This window comes from Colius striatus, chromosome 4 (genome assembly GCF_028858725.1).
Source record: "Colius striatus isolate bColStr4 chromosome 4, bColStr4.1.hap1, whole genome shotgun sequence".
In the NCBI taxonomy this organism is placed as follows: domain Eukaryota; kingdom Metazoa; phylum Chordata; class Aves; order Coliiformes; family Coliidae; genus Colius; species Colius striatus.
In genome coordinates, this window is record NC_084762.1 from 69,785,957 (window position 1) to 69,805,765 (window position 19,809).

Sequence of the window (19,809 nt, forward strand, 5' to 3'; positions counted from 1 at the left end):
GTACCTTTAGTGGTTCGTTCTTCTGGACTTGCATTGACCAAATCAAATGAGATCTAATTTGAATTGGTCTCTTGTCTCCATCTTCAGCTTCTTTGCTTGCTCTTACGTCCCCCTATTGAAAACTTTACCCTGTTCCTAAATTTTGCTGCTGCACTGTATGCTGTTTGTCAGTATCTGGTCTATCAAAAAGTAGAATATCGTCCTTCTTGCCTAGACCTGAGAAGCATTTCCCTAATTATTTTAGAGAATATTAGATAACTGAGCAAAAGTTATGTTAGTATATACAGTTTTTAGTTGCATTTGTTATACAGTAACATTATAAAAAATAAATGTATAGGCATGAGAAAAAGCAGTGAGAAAGAAATCACAGCAAATGTTCAAAACAAAGATGCTCAGCCAATGATGCAGATAATTTTTTTTTTTCTGCCAGACATCAGGCTGTTCCTGGTTTGGCATTACTGTGCCAAACTGAGGCAACAGGTACACAGATCAGCTTCCAGTATATACTGTGTGCAGAGTAGACACTTCTTCCTTCGGCAACCTCGTGACAGTAATATTCATTGTACTTCTAAACCACTTCAGAGAATCTTTTCTTTTACAGTTTTCTGCACTGATGCTGTACTTTAAAGTGGTGATTGCAGGAGTTAAACATCCATCTTTGTCTAAGATAATTTTGGGGGAAAACCTAGAAAGAAACAGAGTTCTGGCAAAAGGTTTCTAGGGCAAAGTTTAGAGAGGCCCCCTCCCTATATCCAAGCATATGTAGGAAGGAGAAAATTCATTTTTTTTATACTTGTGCTGGAATTTGGAGCTGCATCAAACCAGGATAACATTAAACTTCATGATGAACATTTTCTAGGTATTAAAGTTCTCTGTGTCCTGGGCTGTCTGCTCCTCTGCTTTGTATCTGATGTGATAACAGTCTTATGTTTCTGAAAGTATACCTCTCAAAGTCTGCTTTTACTGCTCATTGAAATGTCAGGGCATTGAGATTGCACTGATTGCTATTCTTTGTCTCTAGCTGTTAGATGAGAAAATTTCGAACTTCTGCTACAGCAATCGAGTTTTGTTGTGTTCTATGTGGAATTTAGATAAACTTAACTACATCTTGTTTTTCTCTGTTCAGTTTTAATCGTTTGGATTTGCCACCATATAAAAGTTATGAACAACTGAAAGAGAAGCTGCTCTTTGCTATTGAAGAAACAGAGGGATTTGGTCAAGAGTAGAAGTGGCTTCTAGTCCAAAAGGAGATCTTGCATAATGAAAGGCCCAGCCAACTAAAATTGCACACTTAATTGTATATAAGCTTTTTGTTCTGTACAGTGATCTTTCTGGAACTCTAAAAGTATAATTGTTCTCTGTTCTTCCACAAAGATATGCAAAACAGTTCAGCCTTTTCTACTTTTATTTATTGCCCTTCCAAAAGATCAGAAAAACCCCTCATAAATTTTGAAAGCAGACAAGAGACTTATTTAAAATATATATAAAAATATAAATATATATACTAATAGGCTCTAGTTTTATAGAGCTCTAAGTGTATGAAAAGTTGGAGCCATTTAGAAGGGCCTGGATTTGCTTTATCTTGGCTTTATTATTTAGTAAAATGTTTAAATTGCTCTGTGTTCTCTCTTAAGAAACATCTCCAAGTTTGTTTCATTGCATGGCTGTTCTAAAAGGTGTTAAAGGCTTAGGCCAAACGTATCCTAAATAGGTAGAAAGATGCTGCTGGTATTTGAGATGACAGAATATGTTGTTCTGTCAGTTTAATTTTTTTAAAATACGTGAATAGCTGATATATCGCTCCCTACTGATGTAGCCACGGTCCTGAATACAGCCTTTACTACTTGCACAAGAGTCATGTACAATAAGATGAATGTGATTTAACGTTGAAAGGAATTGATGCCACTGTTCTGACTTATTGTAGGAGCTGAACAGGATATTTTAATTCATTTGAGCAGCATTGAAATTTGTTTACATATTACCTTGGGTTATTACCACAAGGTTGTTAGGTAATCTTCAAAGAAACCACGATAATAAAAGAGAAAATATTACACATTCTCCCTTTGGTCTGGTGTCTTACAGGTTTCTTTTTTTGTGGTTGTTTGTTCAATTCAATGTCTTTTCAATCCATGATGTCCTTTTTACAGCTTCGTAGAGTAGATCAACATGATCTGAGCTCTAAGGGTGTACAACAGGTAATGTGAACTTTGCTGCTTTCTGTGGTCATGTTCAGTTTCAGTTATTGCATCTAGTAAACCCAAATAAAATGAAAGTTACATAACCTCTGCACAGATAAATATAGTCTTAAGTATTAAATACTCTTGTTTCTCTGAAGTTCTTAGAGAAATTCAGATGTACCTGAATTAAGTAAGTATGTGTAAAACCTGTCATTCTTTCGCGTAGGTCAAGTTTTGTCCTAAGTGCACAAAAATAGAAAGCCATTTTAAAATTAGTTGTATTGGCATTGAGGGCATTTGCTGAACTGCAAAGATGTGTCTTAAAATCAAAATTTAACACCTTATGGATGTGAATGATACTAAATGCTACCTTTAGCAAACCGTGCTTCCTTATTATAAAAACATGTTTAAAGTTACCGTCTTTGTTATGCTTTAAATATTAGCTGTAAATTCCATGACATTGAACTTATACAGGATTTTGTACACACATGAAAGTGATCTCTTAGAGTACAATTAAAAACACTTCTGTAACATATCATATTGCACTGTTAAAAGTGTACGTGCAGAAAAAGCAGCTGTATCTCTTCTTGTATCTTTCCAGTGCAGCAACTGAGTTCTGCCAAAAATTTATTTTTGTACCTGTTGGATTCTCTGGAGGCCTCCGTTGTGCTCGGCCCGCACGGCATGCTGCGGGGCTGCTAACCTGGGTGTAGCTTTGGTAACACCTGCAGCACAGCCGGCCCACTCACTGCTCTCTTACATCAGCCTTCTGTAAGAGGTTAAAAAAGCTCTGCCCCTTGGAGGGGTTTTCATGCTACACCAAATATCTTCTGCAAAAATGTTTTCATAAATAGAGTGTTAAATTAATTTCAAGTGCAAATCCACTTAAATGATGACTTACGCTGGGTAGAACAGAGGGGGAAAAAAAGGCCCAAAAATCACAAGGCACAGGTGTCAAAGGCTGGGCACCAGCAGTGTATGTGGCCTGAAAGGGAACCGAGAGGGGGCAGTGTCATAGAGTTGAACTTCATGAATTTGCACTAATGACTTGGTCACCCACTACCAACTGCTGAATTTTGTGAATCTGTGAGTAAGTGAACAAAACAATAAAAAAAACACATCACAAGAATGTAGTTGCTTTGTTGTTTTGATAATTTTAGCTGCCTCAGAACTCCAGTAGTTTCTTCTGTGCATAGGAGTTAGTGAGCAAGGAAAACATCAAACCTTGTGGCCTTCTGCCCCTGTGTAGCAGTGGTCAATTGGTTTCAAAGGACTGACTGAAAGCATGGCTCTCAAGGGGGGAAAAAACCCCAAACCACAATGATTCGTGTACTTGTGTGTGTGTGTGTGTGTACTGTAAACTTAGACTTGTTTGGAATTTCAGTAATAGTGCATTTTTGTTTTCTCATTTGCACTCCCTATAATTCTGCTGTACCTGGGGGGAGGAAGACAGCGATGTACAGTGAAGGAGCAAAGGCCTGGAAGGAGCTACTGCGTAGTTCCTGAGTTCTGTTTGTTCTTTTTTCCCTGGGAGGAACTCAGCTGCTCTTCTCTAAATGCCCAGCAGCCTCTTTGTGCAAAGGTTTTCTGCAGCAAAGGCAGAGAAGTGAGGTACCACTGCCACAAAGCTCCTGAAGTGGGTTTGGACAGGACAGGAGTTTGTGTCATGCACAAAACCAGAAAATTCAAAGGACTCTCTCTGATAAATACTGTTACCCATCTGGGGACTTTGATGTGTCAAAGACTTCATGTTGATGCTCTGCTAACAACTCTTAACTAGTTTCATGATCTGAGGCTAGGATTAAAGCTCTAGATTGTGTTTCAGCTGTGGATTTTTACTGCTGCCTGGTCACGGGCTTGATTTTTTCATCTAATTTATGCCCTTCTTCATCCTTCCCCTATAGATTGCAATATCCTTTTCCAGTAAAGCAGACACTAGGTGTTTATAGTGTTCGAGAGTATTAGACTTTCTACTGGCAGTACCATGCGTCTTTGATTCCAGGTTCTCATTATTTGGTCCTCTTTTTCTGTTGGGTAATCAGAACGTACTGTTTGGAAGGTCTTGTAAATATTTCCTGTGCTGGGTATCTAACTCAGGTTTAATTTATTTTTCTGGTGAAAGTTCCTGTGCAAATAGTACCAAGAATAAGAAGCAAGTTCAAGCTTTATCTCTACAAACAGAAGTCTGTGTGCTTCTAAATTGTGTTTGCTTCTAATGCCCAGGGAGTGTGCTTTCCTCTCCTCCTCACAGTCAAGGGGAAGGAGTGTCCAGCAAACACCCTCAGCGTTGACGGCCTCCCCCTATGCCAACACACAGTTGTACTTCACAGAAGGCTTCTTGCTGCATTACGCTGACATCAGCCATAAAAGGACTTTCTTAGGTGGTCCCTACTTCCCTTTTTACTTCCCCTCCCCTCAAATCACAGCACTTTTTGCAAAGTCAAACCATAGCATTGAAGTGTGCTGGAATTAAGATTGCTTGTGCAGCTGTAATGAGAAAGCTGTAACAAAGCATCCAAGAATGTGAACGTGTATGGCTGTTGAACCTCACGGGAGAATGCTCTAGAAACTGGCAGGTTTATAATTGTCATGGCCCTGCATCTCCTTTCTTTAAAGTCAGCCTAGTCATATTTCTTATTATTTCTCGTACAGAACTTGCAGCTGAATTAAAACAAGCACAGCCTGTGCCCCAGCCTTTCCCTCCAGGAGTACCCTCCTCACCAGGACCGCCTCTCTTCCCAGGGATGTGCACAGACTGGGGGCACATAAGGGAATAGAACAGATCTGGTTGACAATTTTAAACAAGATAGAGACAGCAGATTTAGTCTATGCTTTTATTAACAGTTTCAGTAAACAAACATGGTATTTGGGGTCTTCTTCCTATGCTGCTTAAACCTGAGGCACTGAATTCCTGTTATCTTGTTTCATGTTATATAGAATTAAGCAACTCCAAAGCTTCTTTCTGTACCTGAAAAAATAAGTATATTCATCGTATCAAAAGAGTGACAAGTAAAAACCAAAATGGGCATTCCTGGCAGAACTTAACCATGCAAGCACCCAAATGTTTTACTACTGCACTGGAAATTCAGAGCCCTCCTAGGAGTAGTCATTTTTCTTCTGTAGCTGAGGATGCTCAAGACTTGAGACATGAATGGGAAAACCTCCAGCGAAAGAGATTCCACACCCTCCCTGGGCAGCCTGTGCTAGGGCTCTTTCACCCTCACAGTAAAATAGTTTTCCCTTAAATGGAACATTTCATGTTCCAGCTTATGTTCTTGTCCTAGCACTGGACACTACAGAGAGAAGTGGTGCCTCATCCTCCTGACATACACCTTTTTAAATACTCGTGTTAATGAGATGCCCCCTCAGTCTCCTCCAGCCTAGACAGCCCCAATTCCCATAGCTCGTGTTAATGAGATGCCCCCTCAGTCTCCTCCAGCCTAGACAGCCCCAATTCCCATAGCCTTTCCTCATAAGGAAGATGTTCCAGTCCCCTGATCATCTTGGTGGCCCTGTGATGGACTCTCTCCATAAGTTCCCTGTCCCTCTTGATCTGAAGAGCCCAGAACTGGACACAGTACTCCAGACCAGGGCAGAGTAGAGGGGGAGCAGAACCTCCCTCAACCTGCTGGCCACGGTATTCTTGAAGCATCCCTGGATGCCATTGGCCTTGGCCATGAGGGCACATTGCTGGCTCATGGTTAGCTTGTTACCAACCAGGACTTCCAGGTCTCTCTCTGCAGAGCTGCTCTCCAGCAGGTCAACCTCCAGCCTGTACTGGTGTGTGGGGTTGTTCCTTCCCAGATGCAGGACTCTGCATTTGTCCTTGTTGAACCTCATGAGGTTCCTCTCTGCCTAAGTCTCAAGCCAGTCAAGATCCCACTGAATGGCAGCACAGCCTTCTGGGGAATCAGCCAGTCCTTCCAGTTTGGTGTCATCAGCCGACTTGCTGAGGGTACACTCTGTCCCCTCATCCAGGTCATTGATGAAGATGTTGAACAAGACTGGCCCCAGAACCGATCCCTGAGGAACTCCCCTGGCCACAGACCTCCAACTTGATTCTGTGCCATTAATCACCACCCTCTGGGCTCTGTCACTCAGCCAGCTCCTTCCTTGGAGGTCTTCAAGTGCCGTCTGGGCATGTTGCTATGTGACCTGATCTAGGTGAACTGGCTTCTGCAGGGGGGTTGGACTAGATGATCTCTAAAGGTCCCTTCCAACCCCTACCATTCTATGATTCTATGACATATAGATGATTAGCTCCTGATTTGTTGTAGTCACTCGCATGTAGTCTGTTGTCCCGTATCTGACCATAACCAACCAACTTAACAGTTTTCAAAACTCCAGGCAGCAGCTAAGGATGTGTTAGGTGACTGATTCTGAGGCTCCCTGTGCCTAGGGATTCTGGGTAAAATATAGTAACATTTGAAAATGACATCTAACCTCTATATTAAAAACCAAACCAAGCCAAAAAAACACCTAAAAAAAACCCCAACCAACTTCTGGTCATGACAGAGCAAGCAGCACCAACCACATGAGCCAGATACTGCAGATGCATTAGGGGTAACAAGTGTTCAGAAAATCTATCACTGCCAAACGCAGAGGCAACAATTCCAATTTCTTTGGACAGGTCAGTTTCCTTCTTATTAGACTACCTGGTCTATTTCCCAATGAACTTCATCCACATTCACCCAAAGCATGGAGAGATAGCACCCCCTTCTCTCAGATAAATAAATAGATGTTTGCAGAGGAAGCCAAGCACAACTGCAGCAGGTAAGTGCTTCAAGAACTTGGCTACTGAAAAAAAAAAAAAAACCAACACTACTGCCTCCTTTTGCCTGGCTTCTAAAGAAAGGCAAGCTTCTGTCATCACTGGTTTCCTGTGTGCCTCCAGCTGCTAGTAACTATCAGAACTGACCCACTGCATATCTACGTGAGACCACTGCTCCTTTAGGCTATTGAATTCCTACACGTTTTGCAAAGCAACACTTAATCATATTTCTACTGAAAGATGTTACTGAAGGAGCTCACTTTTGGTAGAAGATTTTGAGCCTTACTAGAGACTCTACAGAGAGGAAACCTCAGTAGCAGTTTGGGTTTTTTTCTGAGGTGTGAAATGCAAGATCCTACCAATGTATTTCTTACAATTAGGATACTCACAATGCCACGACACATTTTGGATGTTTTCTGTAACAGTTACAGCAGCTCACTCTGCAGCATAATGCTAAATGAGTGAGGTCAATCAACTGTAGCAAAAAATCAATTGGAAATTAGGCTTTGTTGGTCCTCATGCTAACAGAACTGTTTATGAGAGGAAATTGCAATTGCCATGGTTTATACTAAAGGCAGGATTAGGTCTGAACAAGTCTAATGGGGTAACCTTTCTTTGTATATGTTTAGGTGAGAAGCCGATACCAACTCATCCAAACCCATCCTTCAGAGCAGTTTGAAAGAGTAATTAAGTGCCTCATGTCATCTGCCACTGGCCATTTACTCTCACAGGTACTTTACTTCTGTTTGTCTCAATTTAGATTGTCTGCATCTCTCCCTAGGGGCCTGATAAGGACTGCCACATTAAGTTTTAGGGATCTTGCAAGTTTTTGATACATCCCTGCTTTTTTCTTCCTCATACAATAAGTGGATTTGTGCTCACATAGACACACATTAGCTCCAGTGCCTTAACTTGACGGACACGGGTAAGGATTAGCTGTTGTTAGAGCTACATAAACATCATGGAGAAGAATAACAATTCTTTATTGTAAATAAAATATTTCCAACCATTGTGCCCAGAGGCAGTTACCAACACAGTAGAAGTTTTAAATGGCTGCATATGATCACAGATATGCCGAACTAAAATTTACTCCAAGTTAACTTCACAAAACGTTCCACTGCCTTGTTGTCATACATGCTGTTTACAATATATGATTCTACTATTACAGTTCTTAACTTCCTACCTGTTTGTCCTCCTCTGTATGTGCAGGATAGTCCTTTGCTTTGCTTAACCACAGGAGAGCCAGCTTTTTATTGTTTAACTTCAAGTATGTCTTTCCTAAATAGAGCAAATTTTTGCTGTAGAAATTTGGGTCAGCTGTATAGAGACAAAAGTTTTAAATGAGAATGAGCAGCTTACCACCAAAGCTGTAATACAGTGTCACTCCTCTAAATACTAATTTTGGAAAAGATAAATAGTGCTTTGGGTCAGAAGGAAGACAATGTAAAACTTTGCTGGATTTTGGTCTCATACAAAGCCACATAGCTTGCAGCTTGTTAGTCAGTACCCTAAATGAAACTAGATTCCTCACAAGGAGCAAAGCAGTGAGCTTAGTGCCCAACAGCTTTGCTTGGCAAATTCTTTGCTCTTCTAGACCTAATAGGTACAACAGGCAGTGCAGCCAGCTTAGCAAGTATAGGCAAGCAAATAAAGGGGACATTTCCTGGCTTCAGAGCATGCACATAGAGCTGTTAGTTTAGCTTTAGCTGCACAAGATAGAAACTTCAAACTGTTTGTGCTCACATTTAATTTTTTTAAGGAGATACTTAAGAACTTGTATCCTATAAAGCATGCTTTGGCTTTCAATCATTACTAAAGACTAGCCTTGCCTACTGTTTGTACACACAGCCCAGGCTTTCTATGCTGCTGGATTTAAAGTCATGATTCAACACACAAGGAGGTGTTTTGGAGGCAAATGTTGAGATTGTGTCCACTGGTCCCAGTTCACAGCTGCATTACTGGACAGCACACAATCAACTTTTCAACTTCACTGATGTAACTATATACAGATCTTCCACAGAACACTTTCTTCCTTCGTCTTCATTTATCTTTCAGCTAGTCCATTTTGGAGCAACAGGCCTGGATTTTCCTTTACATGTGGACAGTTTTACTGACTGTTAGATGGGCGCTCTGATCCAAGCAATTCTGAAAGAATAAGTGTGCTTTCCCTGTTGTTGTTAGAATACAGAGGACTTCTGAACTTTTGGAAAAATTAGAAAAAGTGACCTAAATTCCCTTTCCTGCTTGCTTCTTCCCCTGCATTCCAGTTGAATGCTTTGGGGAAGAATACTTTGTTACTAATGAAAGTACAAATTCCACTTTACTGTTTATTCTGAAAAAAGGCCTCCTGTTATCCTCTAAGTGATGACAGTGAGTGTGTAACGTACTTTGAGCATCTCTGATGAAATGTTGGCAGTGTGACAGCCTACTAGCCTGATGACTAGCACAGCTGGCCAATCTGTTTATCAGCAGGTCATATGCTGTTCAGAGACTATTGAAAGCTAGAGCTTTATTGCAGGTCATCATTCAGAAAAGGTACCATTCTTTCTAAAAAAAAGACACAAAATATTACCTTCTTCTGCCATGTGGAAGTAACGAAGAGCCTGCAAAAGATAAGGTTCAACACAGTGGTCAAACTTAGGTGCCCACTTGACACAGCTGGACTTCCTGTCCATGATCTTGTATTTATTAATTCAGCACGCTGCTGATGTTCTCATTCAATGTATGTTGAGATCTGACATCTCAAAGGACCTAGTACTTACCCAGTTATTCCCCTGCCACTTCCTCCATGAGTACAGTACAGTGCCTTGTATTTCCCCCTAGCAAATTGGATTATGTTCTTCGAGTGTTCAACTCATCAAGATAATTCTGAATTTTACATCTACCATCCAGCTTATCTGCAGTTTTCCCTGGCCAATTCTCATGTATGAATTTAACAGATGAAACATCTTATGATACAGATCATTAGTGTTGACAAACACTTCAGACAGAATCCATTCCTACAGAGTAACAGCATCCTCTTACATGAGGATAAACCTTTATGAAATCTGCACACATTTTTCAATTAGTTTCCCATCCTGCACATGAGAAATTTCAGTTTACTTCTACCTCTTCCTAATGTTACCAGCTGGAGGAAAAATACTGCCAGAAAACTTCTAAGAGTGGATGTATCTGTAAAACAGTTATTTTACTGAAACTGCAAAAGCCTTACCAGTATGGCTCAACTACATGTTGTGGGACAAGTTTGCTTCTTCAGCCACTTCAAGTGCTACAGAACTCAAGTGTTGGGCCTGGCATGATTTTGCAGTATTCAAAATCCTGCCTGACACTGTCTTCTTCCAACAGTAACTCTGCAAAACTTGACATTCCATTAAAAAGTCTTATTTCTTTTTCAATCAGAGCTTAAATTTCTTTCTGGGTAACAAGCAGCCTTCTACAACTACTTACTTTCTGATTACTTCTGCCTTTCCCTTCCCCCTCAAAAATGGGCCAGCTACTGGCTGATCTAAACAAACAAAGGTTATAACGGCTGCAGCAAATCTTCGTATTACTGGTTTAATTTTCTAGTTTACATATAGATGCAAATGTTTAAACAAGGCAGATAATGTGTTAGACACCCTAGAAGATGCACACCTCCACAGTTATGTTTTGAGGTGTATGACAGCAGGAATCTTCATAGCAAAGATGAACACAAATAATTCTGACTGAAAAAACCCCACACCAAACATAGCCAGGGAACGAGAAAGTATTTGTGGTAAGTAACAGAGCAAGCTGTTGCTTTTGGCATTTAATATAAAGGGAAAAGTTCAAATAGTTCTATCAAATAAGCACATAGTGTAACATCACCATCTAAATCATCAGCACTGGAACTAGTACAGACAGTTATGTGCAATAGATCATAATAGTAAACAGAAACTAAGTTACATATAGCTGATTATTTTCTGCTGCATAAATTACATGAAATAATGTTCATTATTCTGTGTGGCACAGTTTAAAAAATAAACGATTTTCATGTTTTTAGATATCCCTCACTCTCTGGTTATATCCTTGTATTATTAAGGGCAGTTGTAATCTCACAAGTCCATGCCAATTCCATAAGCAGAGATCAGGAAAATTAGTAAGAGTGTATCAGGAGCTTATCAGTGTATCAAGAGTGTATCAGTAGGGGGAATAATAATCTGTGAAACATTTTCATACATTACCTCTTGAAATGTGGAGGTTGGTGGTGTGGCAAATAGCGTTGCAGCTATTTTTCTCTGGTACCATGGCATTTCAGCAAAGGAGTAACACCTGCAGAAAAAGGAAACATTTGTGTATACCCTTCACATTTTTCTCCTGTTTTTGAGTAACATTCTTGGATCTTGGAAGTCCTGATTGTTGTTTCCAAGAGTCACAAAAATTCCAGCCAAGTTCTTACCACCATACAGCAAGGTGTTTGAAGTTGCTGCATAGCTCTGGTCAAGAATTTTCCTGAGAACTGCTATTACATCAGACAAAACTGAGACAGCTTTTGAGCATGAATGATTTCAATGATTTCTCTCTCTTCATATCTTACTAATATATTTACAAAAACAAGGCACAACTGAGTTACGTCATTGCCTTACCCCAATACTACCTGCTTTTCTCAGTTGTGAATATAAAGCAGATCTGTGGCACATTCCTCAAAGACTGATCCATAAGAATAAAAACAAACTCAATGATCAAACTACTGTGTTCCAGGCTAGGCCATCCTACACTGTATTCCTGTCTACGAAATAAGAGAGGTAGTCAGTCATACAGCTTGGAGGTTCTGCAAGAATTAAATATGTATTAAGTATTTAAAATACACAGAACATTCCAGGTGTAAACATTCAAGAACTGTGTAAAATAGAGCACTCCAACGAAGGTGAAAAATTAATAAATGCAAATATGGAAGTGTTTCGAGGACAGCGGGACAAGGCATGAAATACATAGACTGAGCCTAAATTTTGCCAGTAGGTGTGCCTTATCAGAAATGCCAATAAAAGAGTTTCAATCCAGGGTAACCTAGAAAGGTAAAAAATACTCTGGAATTGGCAAATCCCAGTTTTGGAGGAAGATGCTTTGGGATTCAATAGTGAGTACATTTAAATATACAATATGGGAATATTTTAGTGTCAAAAGCAGTAATGATCTCACATTTCTGATCATGTTCAGAGAATGTGGCTGGAGCTTTTAGCAGTTCGGTTTGCCTGCTATGTAACAGTAAATCTTAGTCCCAGTTTGACCAAGCAGTAAGTTCAATTTCAGGCATTTTTGTTAATGCAGTTGCATTTATAAGCTGCCTTTACTTAATACAGTATCATGCCAGATAATAATGGAAGTATTTTAGGAACACATCTCACTTTTGGGAGCATTTCACTATCCAGAGTTTGTGTTAAATTGCAGACATCCCTGAAATTCAATGTAAATTCAGCATTTTGCCTCTGCTTACACCAGTACAAAAAACTGAATAGTACTTGCTATCTCTGATGTCTGCTATGGGAACATACCTCTGTCTGGAAAATGAGTTTTAAATAGTTCATACAGTAAAACAAATAAATTGGATGAACAACTACTTTTCATCTTTTTGAAATGCATAAGAATTAACAACCAGACTTTTTCAAGGCATGACGTCCTATACTCATTCAACAGGTTTTCACATTTCTATCAACTAATTACAAGCCACTAAATTATTCTAAGCATTTCTGCAATTCATAGAAGACATTTCTGACATTTTTCTTTGCTTCATGCCAACTTTGGTTTAAAAGTACTCCTTACCAAATGCCTATGAGATGAATTGTTGTAGCATCTTTTGGATTCAGTTCAATGGCTCTCTAGTAGGGGTCAAAAAAAACAAAACCACAAGATGTAAAACGTTGTTCTGCCACATTTGGATTAAAATACATTAAAAAAACCTAGACTTGTTATCCTACTGTTAATTAAACCAGATTAACAGAATTTCAAGGTGGTATTTTTCAGTGCACAGCTGAATAAATCATCTACATTTATCTACACCGTCTCACTTCCAAAACACTGAAGACACTGACAGATTTCTAAGCACTTCTGTTCAGTGGATCATTAAGTGTTTCAAAGGAGACTTGGCATGTTCAGATTTTGATATAGTTTCTGGTGATATAGAATTAGTAGTCCCCTACCTTCTCCAGTATTTGTCCTTTACCGCTACACAATCCACAGTTAAGAGGACAGCCATATATACACTTCTCAACAGTTACATTTTATTTAGTACTAGAAGATGTCAAAAGCATTTCAGCTACTTCAAGATTCCCTTCTATAGAGACTTAGTTTACTGCAGAAGATAATTTGTATTCCTTATTTCTGGGGCACTCAGTTACAATAACCCCAAAACCAAAGTGTCATCAGGAGATTTGAAGAGAAGAATACTTGCAAATTATCCCCTAAAAGCAGTTCTCAGCTGTCACACAATCTACATAGTGGGTGCAATAATGCTGTTGTATGTGAAACACTGTTTATATTACCTCAAAGTGGTCTTTGATAATAAAGGCATTGCCAATTTTAGTCTTGATTCCTTCAAAATCTCCAACATCACTGAGGCAAATTCCATACCACTGTAATTCAAAGAAAAAAAAAATGAATACAGACCTATAGCTATTAATAGTATATGTTTTAAAAAGCCCAAACAGAATAGCTGCCACCACCACTAAGGACAAGAAGCTAGGAGTATTTCTTGTGAACAGCTCAGGCTGGCTGCATCAGAGCAACCTGCTAGCTGGCTTGCCTAAGGGAATCAATGTCCTCCTCTTATCCAAGATGCCAGCACAATTGACGGTGCTTTGTTACCTCTCTGCCTATGAGAGAAGCAGCAAAAAAAAAAAACAAAAACCCAAGAAGCAGAAAGAAGGCAAGGCCTGAAGTTTTTCCAGTGGAACTCAACAGAGCTACTGTTGTGCACAGAAACAGCAGGCTGCATGTGGGGCATGCACAACACTTGCAAGGCTGCATCAGAGAAGGACAAGCTGTAATCAACCTGATCAGTCTCTTCTTTCCATAGTCCTGAAAGCATTCAACCAGTCCCTGTTTCCTGTACAGAAGAAATTTAGCTGCAGTCTGAACTCCATCTGATCTTCCAAAAAAAGTTAGGGAGAATTAGAAATTGCAGTTATTCTCAACTGAAAAGCTGAATTATGCTGAAGTTTGCTGAAAAAGCACAGTGACATTTACTCCAGTTTCTACTGGCAGAAACAACCGAGATTTCATTGAAGTTATTTTGTGTGGCTTACCTTGTGTGCTGCAGAATTCGATTCATTTTTTTCAAGTGCTTTTTTTGCATACTCAAAGGCTTCATATGCCAGTTTTTTTTTCTCCTCTGCAGAAGTACTACTAAGCTGAGCTAGATCTCGTGATGCTCGTGCCAGCCGCCATAACAAATCTGCATCATCACTAGTTATGAACAGAAACAGTCACTTTTTAAAGCAGTCATGGAAACAAAGGCTGTAAAGAATTGAGTCTTTCAACATTTATCTTGTGCAAGTGTTAACAATCATCTGTCATTCTATACAAAATACAACCCCAAGGTAACAATAAATGAAAGCCCTCCATTATATAGTCTGTCTGATGATACCATTGTTCTGGTCTAGGAAGCAAACTTATCTGTGGGAAAGGACTTCTTTTTTTTTTTTCCCTCATAAAAGATGCAGTCTTAAAAACCCAACAGTACCAGTCAAAACACCATAAGGAAAACCAAGACTACTTTGTCCTTAGCTAGGCAATACCTTTTCCAACATTCCAATGATATTGATGTTTACTAAAAATGTTTTAAATATTATTCATATTTTTTCCATACAATTGTACCCAAATAATTAAATTCTTCCTAGAACAAGAGGGAAAAAACCATATCAGCCATACCATCACCACATCAAGCTATACACTTATGGATTTATTTATATGCCTCTATGAAATGGTGTATGGTACGTTATAGCCAAAGATAAGGCATTTTCTGTTTTAGTATTTGTTAATGTACACTTTAGAAAGCCTGCTTGCACTTCACTATACTTTTAGCCAGCTACCATGTTCCTTTTAGCTTGCTATTTTAGTATAGACTTTAAGTTTAGATTTAAAATTAAGTTTAGAAAGCCTTTCAGATGTTTTGGCTATCTGGCTATAAAACTCCCCCAGCCCCTCAACAAAAATACTGAAGTCAAAAGTACCACAAACCAAAACACTAAAAAGCATACAAGGCTTTTATTGCCAAACTCACAAAGTATCAATAAAGCCTTAAAAAAAAAAAGAGTAAAACTGAGTCATTGTTTACATTGTCCTGTTCCAATTACACAGTAACACTGACTCATTTTTCAGCCACATCTCAAAAACATACTTCTGCTGGAAGTATCTTCACAGATAAGTCAGATTGTTATACACCTACTAGCAAGCTTACACCTTGCTTATGACATGGTGCCTCCACAGGCTTGAACTTTTACTTAATTTCCCAGCCTTTCTACTTATGCCCCTGGTGAGAAGGAGGGAAAAAAAACACCCAAAAAACTGAAAACTACTGAAAACAACTGAATGGTTATTTCCTCTAGTACTGTTCCGGGAATGAGAAGTCTCCTCCAAGGGAATGGAGTCAGCAGTTTGCAATGCATTTTCTATTTTTTTTTTCTTAAACAGCCTGTGCCAGTTGGCTTATCAGTAGTGTTTTCTGCAGTTAAGACATAACTGCCTGAGTAAGACACCTTTTTTATTCAGAGTAAAATCTTGAGACCAATGAAATCAGAAAGCTGGTCAGCAATGAAAAACAAATGAAGCAGTGGCTCTCAAAAATTTTCAACACCTGAATTCTAGGTACTTTGATCATTTAGTATTGTGTACAGGCATGATGAGCTGTTGCATTACAAAAGAATCTTACAGTAACAAAACAAGAAAAAAAATCCCCTTGTTTGCAGGACTGAAAAACTTGACTGTAAAGCCTCACCTTCTACAGCTACTAGTCTTTTCTTTATTCATTTTTCCATTAGGAGGAAAAAAAAAAAAAAAAGTCTTTCTTACCTACCTAGATAAGAATGAAAGCAAGTTTCTCCAGCATAGACCACTAAGAACATTAGTTGAAAAACTGATACAAAAGAGCACAGAAAAGCAGTCACAGTAAATGTCTCAATGCAGTCAGGTACCTATTTTTATGCTGGACCAGCAAGCGATACAGCTTTTCGGTTTCTCCACTCCCATACAGGTAGTCTGCTTGCTCTATAACTTCTTCCACTTAAGAAGGATTTACAAATGTGGAAACAGAAGAACAAATTACATGTAATTAGGACCTAGAGCATAAACCAAATACTTTAGAGAAGATGACCTAGCTGAACTCCAAACAAGGAATAACTAGGAAGAGAAACAATGTAACACAGGCCTCTCTACACAACAGCTTTCAGCAACAGAGCTTTGGTTTCATAATGGATTGAACACTAAAAAGTGTCTTTGTCAATACATCAGACTACTTGATTTCCATTTTGTGAAAATGGAAGAGAACACAAAAAAAACCAAGAATGAAAAACATACAACCAGGAGGGCAAGCGCAGTAGAGATGCGAGAGTAAGAAACTCCCTTCATTAGTATACGTACAGCATTTAAATCTGATAACAACAATAAAAAAAAACCAAATCCAAAAACATCTCGATGTGGTTCCATAGTTTTAGCAGAATGTGACTGCAGAGTGAGTGTATCCCATCATCTTGCTCAAGACAAAATAAAAATGGCTCAAAGGTTTTCTGACTGAAGTCCTTAAGATTTTCACAAACACAACTCCAAAAGACAGAGTTCACCTACTGAAACTTCCATGTGTTCAAGATATGAAAAGCAAAAATAATTTTGAAAATTAGAATTGGCTTTCTAAAGTATCAATTTATGAACTAAGTATCCATTGTTCTCATGATATTTTAATTCTTTTTCTAGAAAATACTTGAAAACACAACAGAGATGAGGGAGTATGATTTCCACAACTGGATGAATATAATAATACATAAATATAGTATATATAAAAATATATATGTAGATAGAGATATATACACAGTACACAGAACAGCATTCCAAAAAAGGAAATATCAAATAGCACGCATTACAGGATTCTAGTATGAGAACAGATGGAATTAGGAGGAAAAAATACACAAAGGGAAGCAGGTAGGTAATTCAGTTGAACTACATAACTGTAAAAGAGAAGAAACCCCCCCCAAATGTACTAATCTGTCAATATTAAAATATGAAAAAAACCTTTTAAGTCAAAACTCCTGTCTAATTTCTGTCAGAACTTTCGTGTCTATGGTTATCGTGTCTTTAGGCTTATCCCTGGGTCTGTGATCAAACTTCCAGTCAAAACACAAGCTCTAACCCCTCCCAACCCCCCTTCATAAAAATGAATTCTGTTTATAAGCTTCCTTCTTTCACAGAATCACAGAATCTTAAGGGTTGGAAAGTACCTCCAAAGACCATCTAGTCTATTGAATATGGTAGTCATGTTTCACAGCATCACAGTTTTAGGAGAAAAAAACCCCCACAATGTATTAAAAAATATATTTAAAATGTATATTAAAAATCATATAAAACTTAAAGGAAAAAAAACACGTTGAGGATATTGAACGTAAATATATTGAGCCTCCTCTTCAGCTTAACAAGATCCTAGAATATAAATCACTGAACATCAGGAGAGCATTCTGGATAATTTTTAACCCTACCATCTCTAAATGCCTTCTATCAAACATTTCAATGATAAGATAAGGGTGTGTATGGACTTTGGATCTTAGTGTCCGAGGTTAGCTTCATGGTACATCTTCAGTATTATATTCAGTGAACAGTTATATTTGCTTATTGAGAATCCCTGAACACTTCTAACAAATCTACTGACGACATGCTCAGAACTCAAACTCTAAACACATTTTCCACCAGGTGTCTTACATAAATTATTATTTTTTAAGAGTATTTTTCAAGTATTATTTTCTATTCTTATTTCCACTGTATCTACTATGGTCTTTCATAGAAAGCCTACTAATATCACTTTTCTGGGCCAGATTCAAGTGAGAGCATTAAAAAAGACCAGAGACAACTAAGTAGTGTTATTTATGCTCCTGATGGGAAATTGACTTATTTGTGTACTGAATGGCTATCTTTAGTCACTGAAGCTCCTTCCATTACAGCAAATGAAAGAGTTCCTTATCCATTCAAAAGTCTGTCGCCTGAATTTTTATTTCTATAGGAATAAGCACCTAAGATGTTCCTCTGAGACAGAGAAACAGGTTATCTGAACTGAACACTATCTAATCTACATAGTAAGCATAGATTTCAGTTAGGCTAATTTTCCATATTCAGTTAGGCTTACTCTAGACATCCTTAATTTACCCATGTAATAGATAAGTTCTAAGTCCTCTTACAAGATAATGTTGCTTTTCTTCCAGTAGTGAGACTATTTAGAACTTGAAGAGGACATTTTCTCTCCTGTTCTTCTCTGGTAGGTAAAGCAGGGCTTTTCTTCCCTCTGATGAAAATACAAGACATTTCTCAATTTTGTTTGAAATGCAATTTTTCAGTATTGTTTGACTAGTTTAAATGGGAATCACACTGTGCTCATATTAAAAATGTGAATGAAGACTTCCAGAAACTGATGAGGTTTGGTCAGTGTTCCTAATTGAACCATATCTTTCTTGGTTAAGAGTTATCTAAAGCTTGGGCAACAAGTGAGAGATCATAGACCTTGTGCATGTGTTATAGTCTAGAAAGAATGAGCTACTAGATCTCCTTTCAGTGACACTTGTTAAAGTCACTTGCTAAACTGCTACAAGGCTACCCTGAACCAATTCAAGAGCATGCAGTCTTAATGGATAAAGTCAGAAGCATTACATAATTCTCCTATACAATTCTGCCACTAAGAATGCTAAGCTTTGCATTAGAATAACCTACACACTTCCAAACTTAAAGATATTACCTTTGAAGCTTGCATGAACCTCAGCAAAGCCAGAAGTCAGCCCGTGAGCTTCATAAACCAAGAGGGACCCTGTTGAAAGCACAACCCCCCTTTGAAGGGCTTTTGTAAGCACCTGTGTAAGATCATAAAATATGTGTTAATAAACATTACCACTCTAAGGTAAAAACGTCTTTCTGCTCTGTAGCACTAGTTACATTTCAGATTCTGAACAGAGAAAAGGCTTTTAGAAGTTAAAGAAAGCCTTCCTAAGAACAAAACACCACACCATCCCGAGAGTCAAAGGGCTCATCGTTGTGCTTTAAAATACAAGCGGAGGACTAGATTGAAAATAAACCCTAAACGTGGAGCAAGGTAAGCGTGAACAAGATAGGAAGCAAAAAAGTAAGCCTGTGTTTATTCAAACGAATAGAGATCCCATATTTTGCAAAAATAAACCATGCATTCGCTACGTCCCGCGGTGCCGCGTCTCCGCACCTGCCCCTCCGCCTCCATCCCTCCCGCCCTATCGGCTGAGCCCCAGAGAACCAGCGACAGCCACACGCCCTTCACCAGACCCCGAGGCAGCCGCAGCTGTACCCGCCAACCCCCGAGTGGCCCCTCGGCTACCTCAGCCCAGCCCCGCCGGCTGCACGTCGCGCCTCCGGCCTGCCACCGGAGCAGCCTCCCCACGCAGGGGAAACCGCGGCGGACAGACTGCGCCAGCGCCATGACACCAGCCAGTCCGTCCCCCAGCCGTGCCCGGGCGAGGAGAGAAACACGGGCAGCTGCCACTCGTTCCGGGTACCGGACGCTGAGCCACTCGAATCCCAAGCCACGCCCCGGCCTCAGCCAGGCCGGCAGCGCAGGGCGCGGGGAGAAGCGTGAGGGCGAGGTGGAGTCTGCGCATGCGCCTCTCGCCGGCCGCGGCCCTGTGGTGGGGA

At 39.4% G+C, this 19,809-nt stretch overlaps 2 protein-coding genes across 7 annotated transcripts in view; one reads left to right on the forward strand and one right to left on the reverse strand.

Annotated features, from left to right (window-relative positions):
* Positions 1-3,306, forward strand: part of WWP1 (WW domain containing E3 ubiquitin protein ligase 1) — a 57,017-nt gene extending 53,711 nt beyond the window's left edge. For 4 of the 5 annotated variants that reach the window (XM_061995549.1, XM_061995548.1, XM_061995550.1 and 1 more), the window contains one exon: positions 1,127-3,306. In XM_061995549.1, coding sequence (XP_061851533.1) covers positions 1,127-1,226 — 100 coding nt within the window. In that variant the 3' untranslated portion in view covers positions 1,227-3,306. The remainder of the gene's footprint in view (positions 1-1,126) is intronic. The other variant, XR_009818659.1, reaches the window with a different exon arrangement.
* Positions 3,307-4,997: 1,691 nt separating this feature from the next.
* RMDN1 (regulator of microtubule dynamics 1) lies at positions 4,998-19,719 on the reverse strand. Of its 2 annotated transcripts, none has more exons than XM_061995553.1 (10): positions 19,496-19,719; positions 18,890-19,001; positions 16,095-16,182; positions 14,208-14,367; positions 13,446-13,535; positions 12,727-12,782; positions 11,151-11,238; positions 9,521-9,551; positions 8,132-8,226; positions 4,998-5,145 (listed from the first exon to the last, which is right to left on the reverse strand). In XM_061995553.1, exons 1-10 carry the CDS (start codon positions 19,595-19,597, stop codon positions 5,107-5,109), a joined length of 861 nt encoding a protein of 286 aa, XP_061851537.1. In that variant the 5' UTR covers positions 19,598-19,719; the 3' UTR covers positions 4,998-5,106. The 2 variants fall into 2 exon arrangements, with proteins under 2 accessions (XP_061851537.1, XP_061851536.1); XM_061995552.1 differs by having other exon boundaries at positions 8,132-8,265.
* Positions 19,720-19,809: the final 90 nt, after the last annotated feature.

Coding starts and splice junctions, on each gene's coding strand:
- RMDN1 (XM_061995552.1), bottom strand. CDS start 19,597: ATGGCGCTGGCGCAGTCTGTCCGCCGCGGTTTCCCCTGCGTGGGGAGG. Junction 13,536..14,207: donor CGAATTCTGCAGCACACAAG/GTAAGCCACACA, acceptor TTTGAATTACAG/TGGTATGGAATTTGCCTCAG. Junction 12,783..13,445: donor TTATCAAAGACCACTTTGAG/GTAATATAAACA, acceptor GACCCCTACTAG/AGAGCCATTGAACTGAATCC.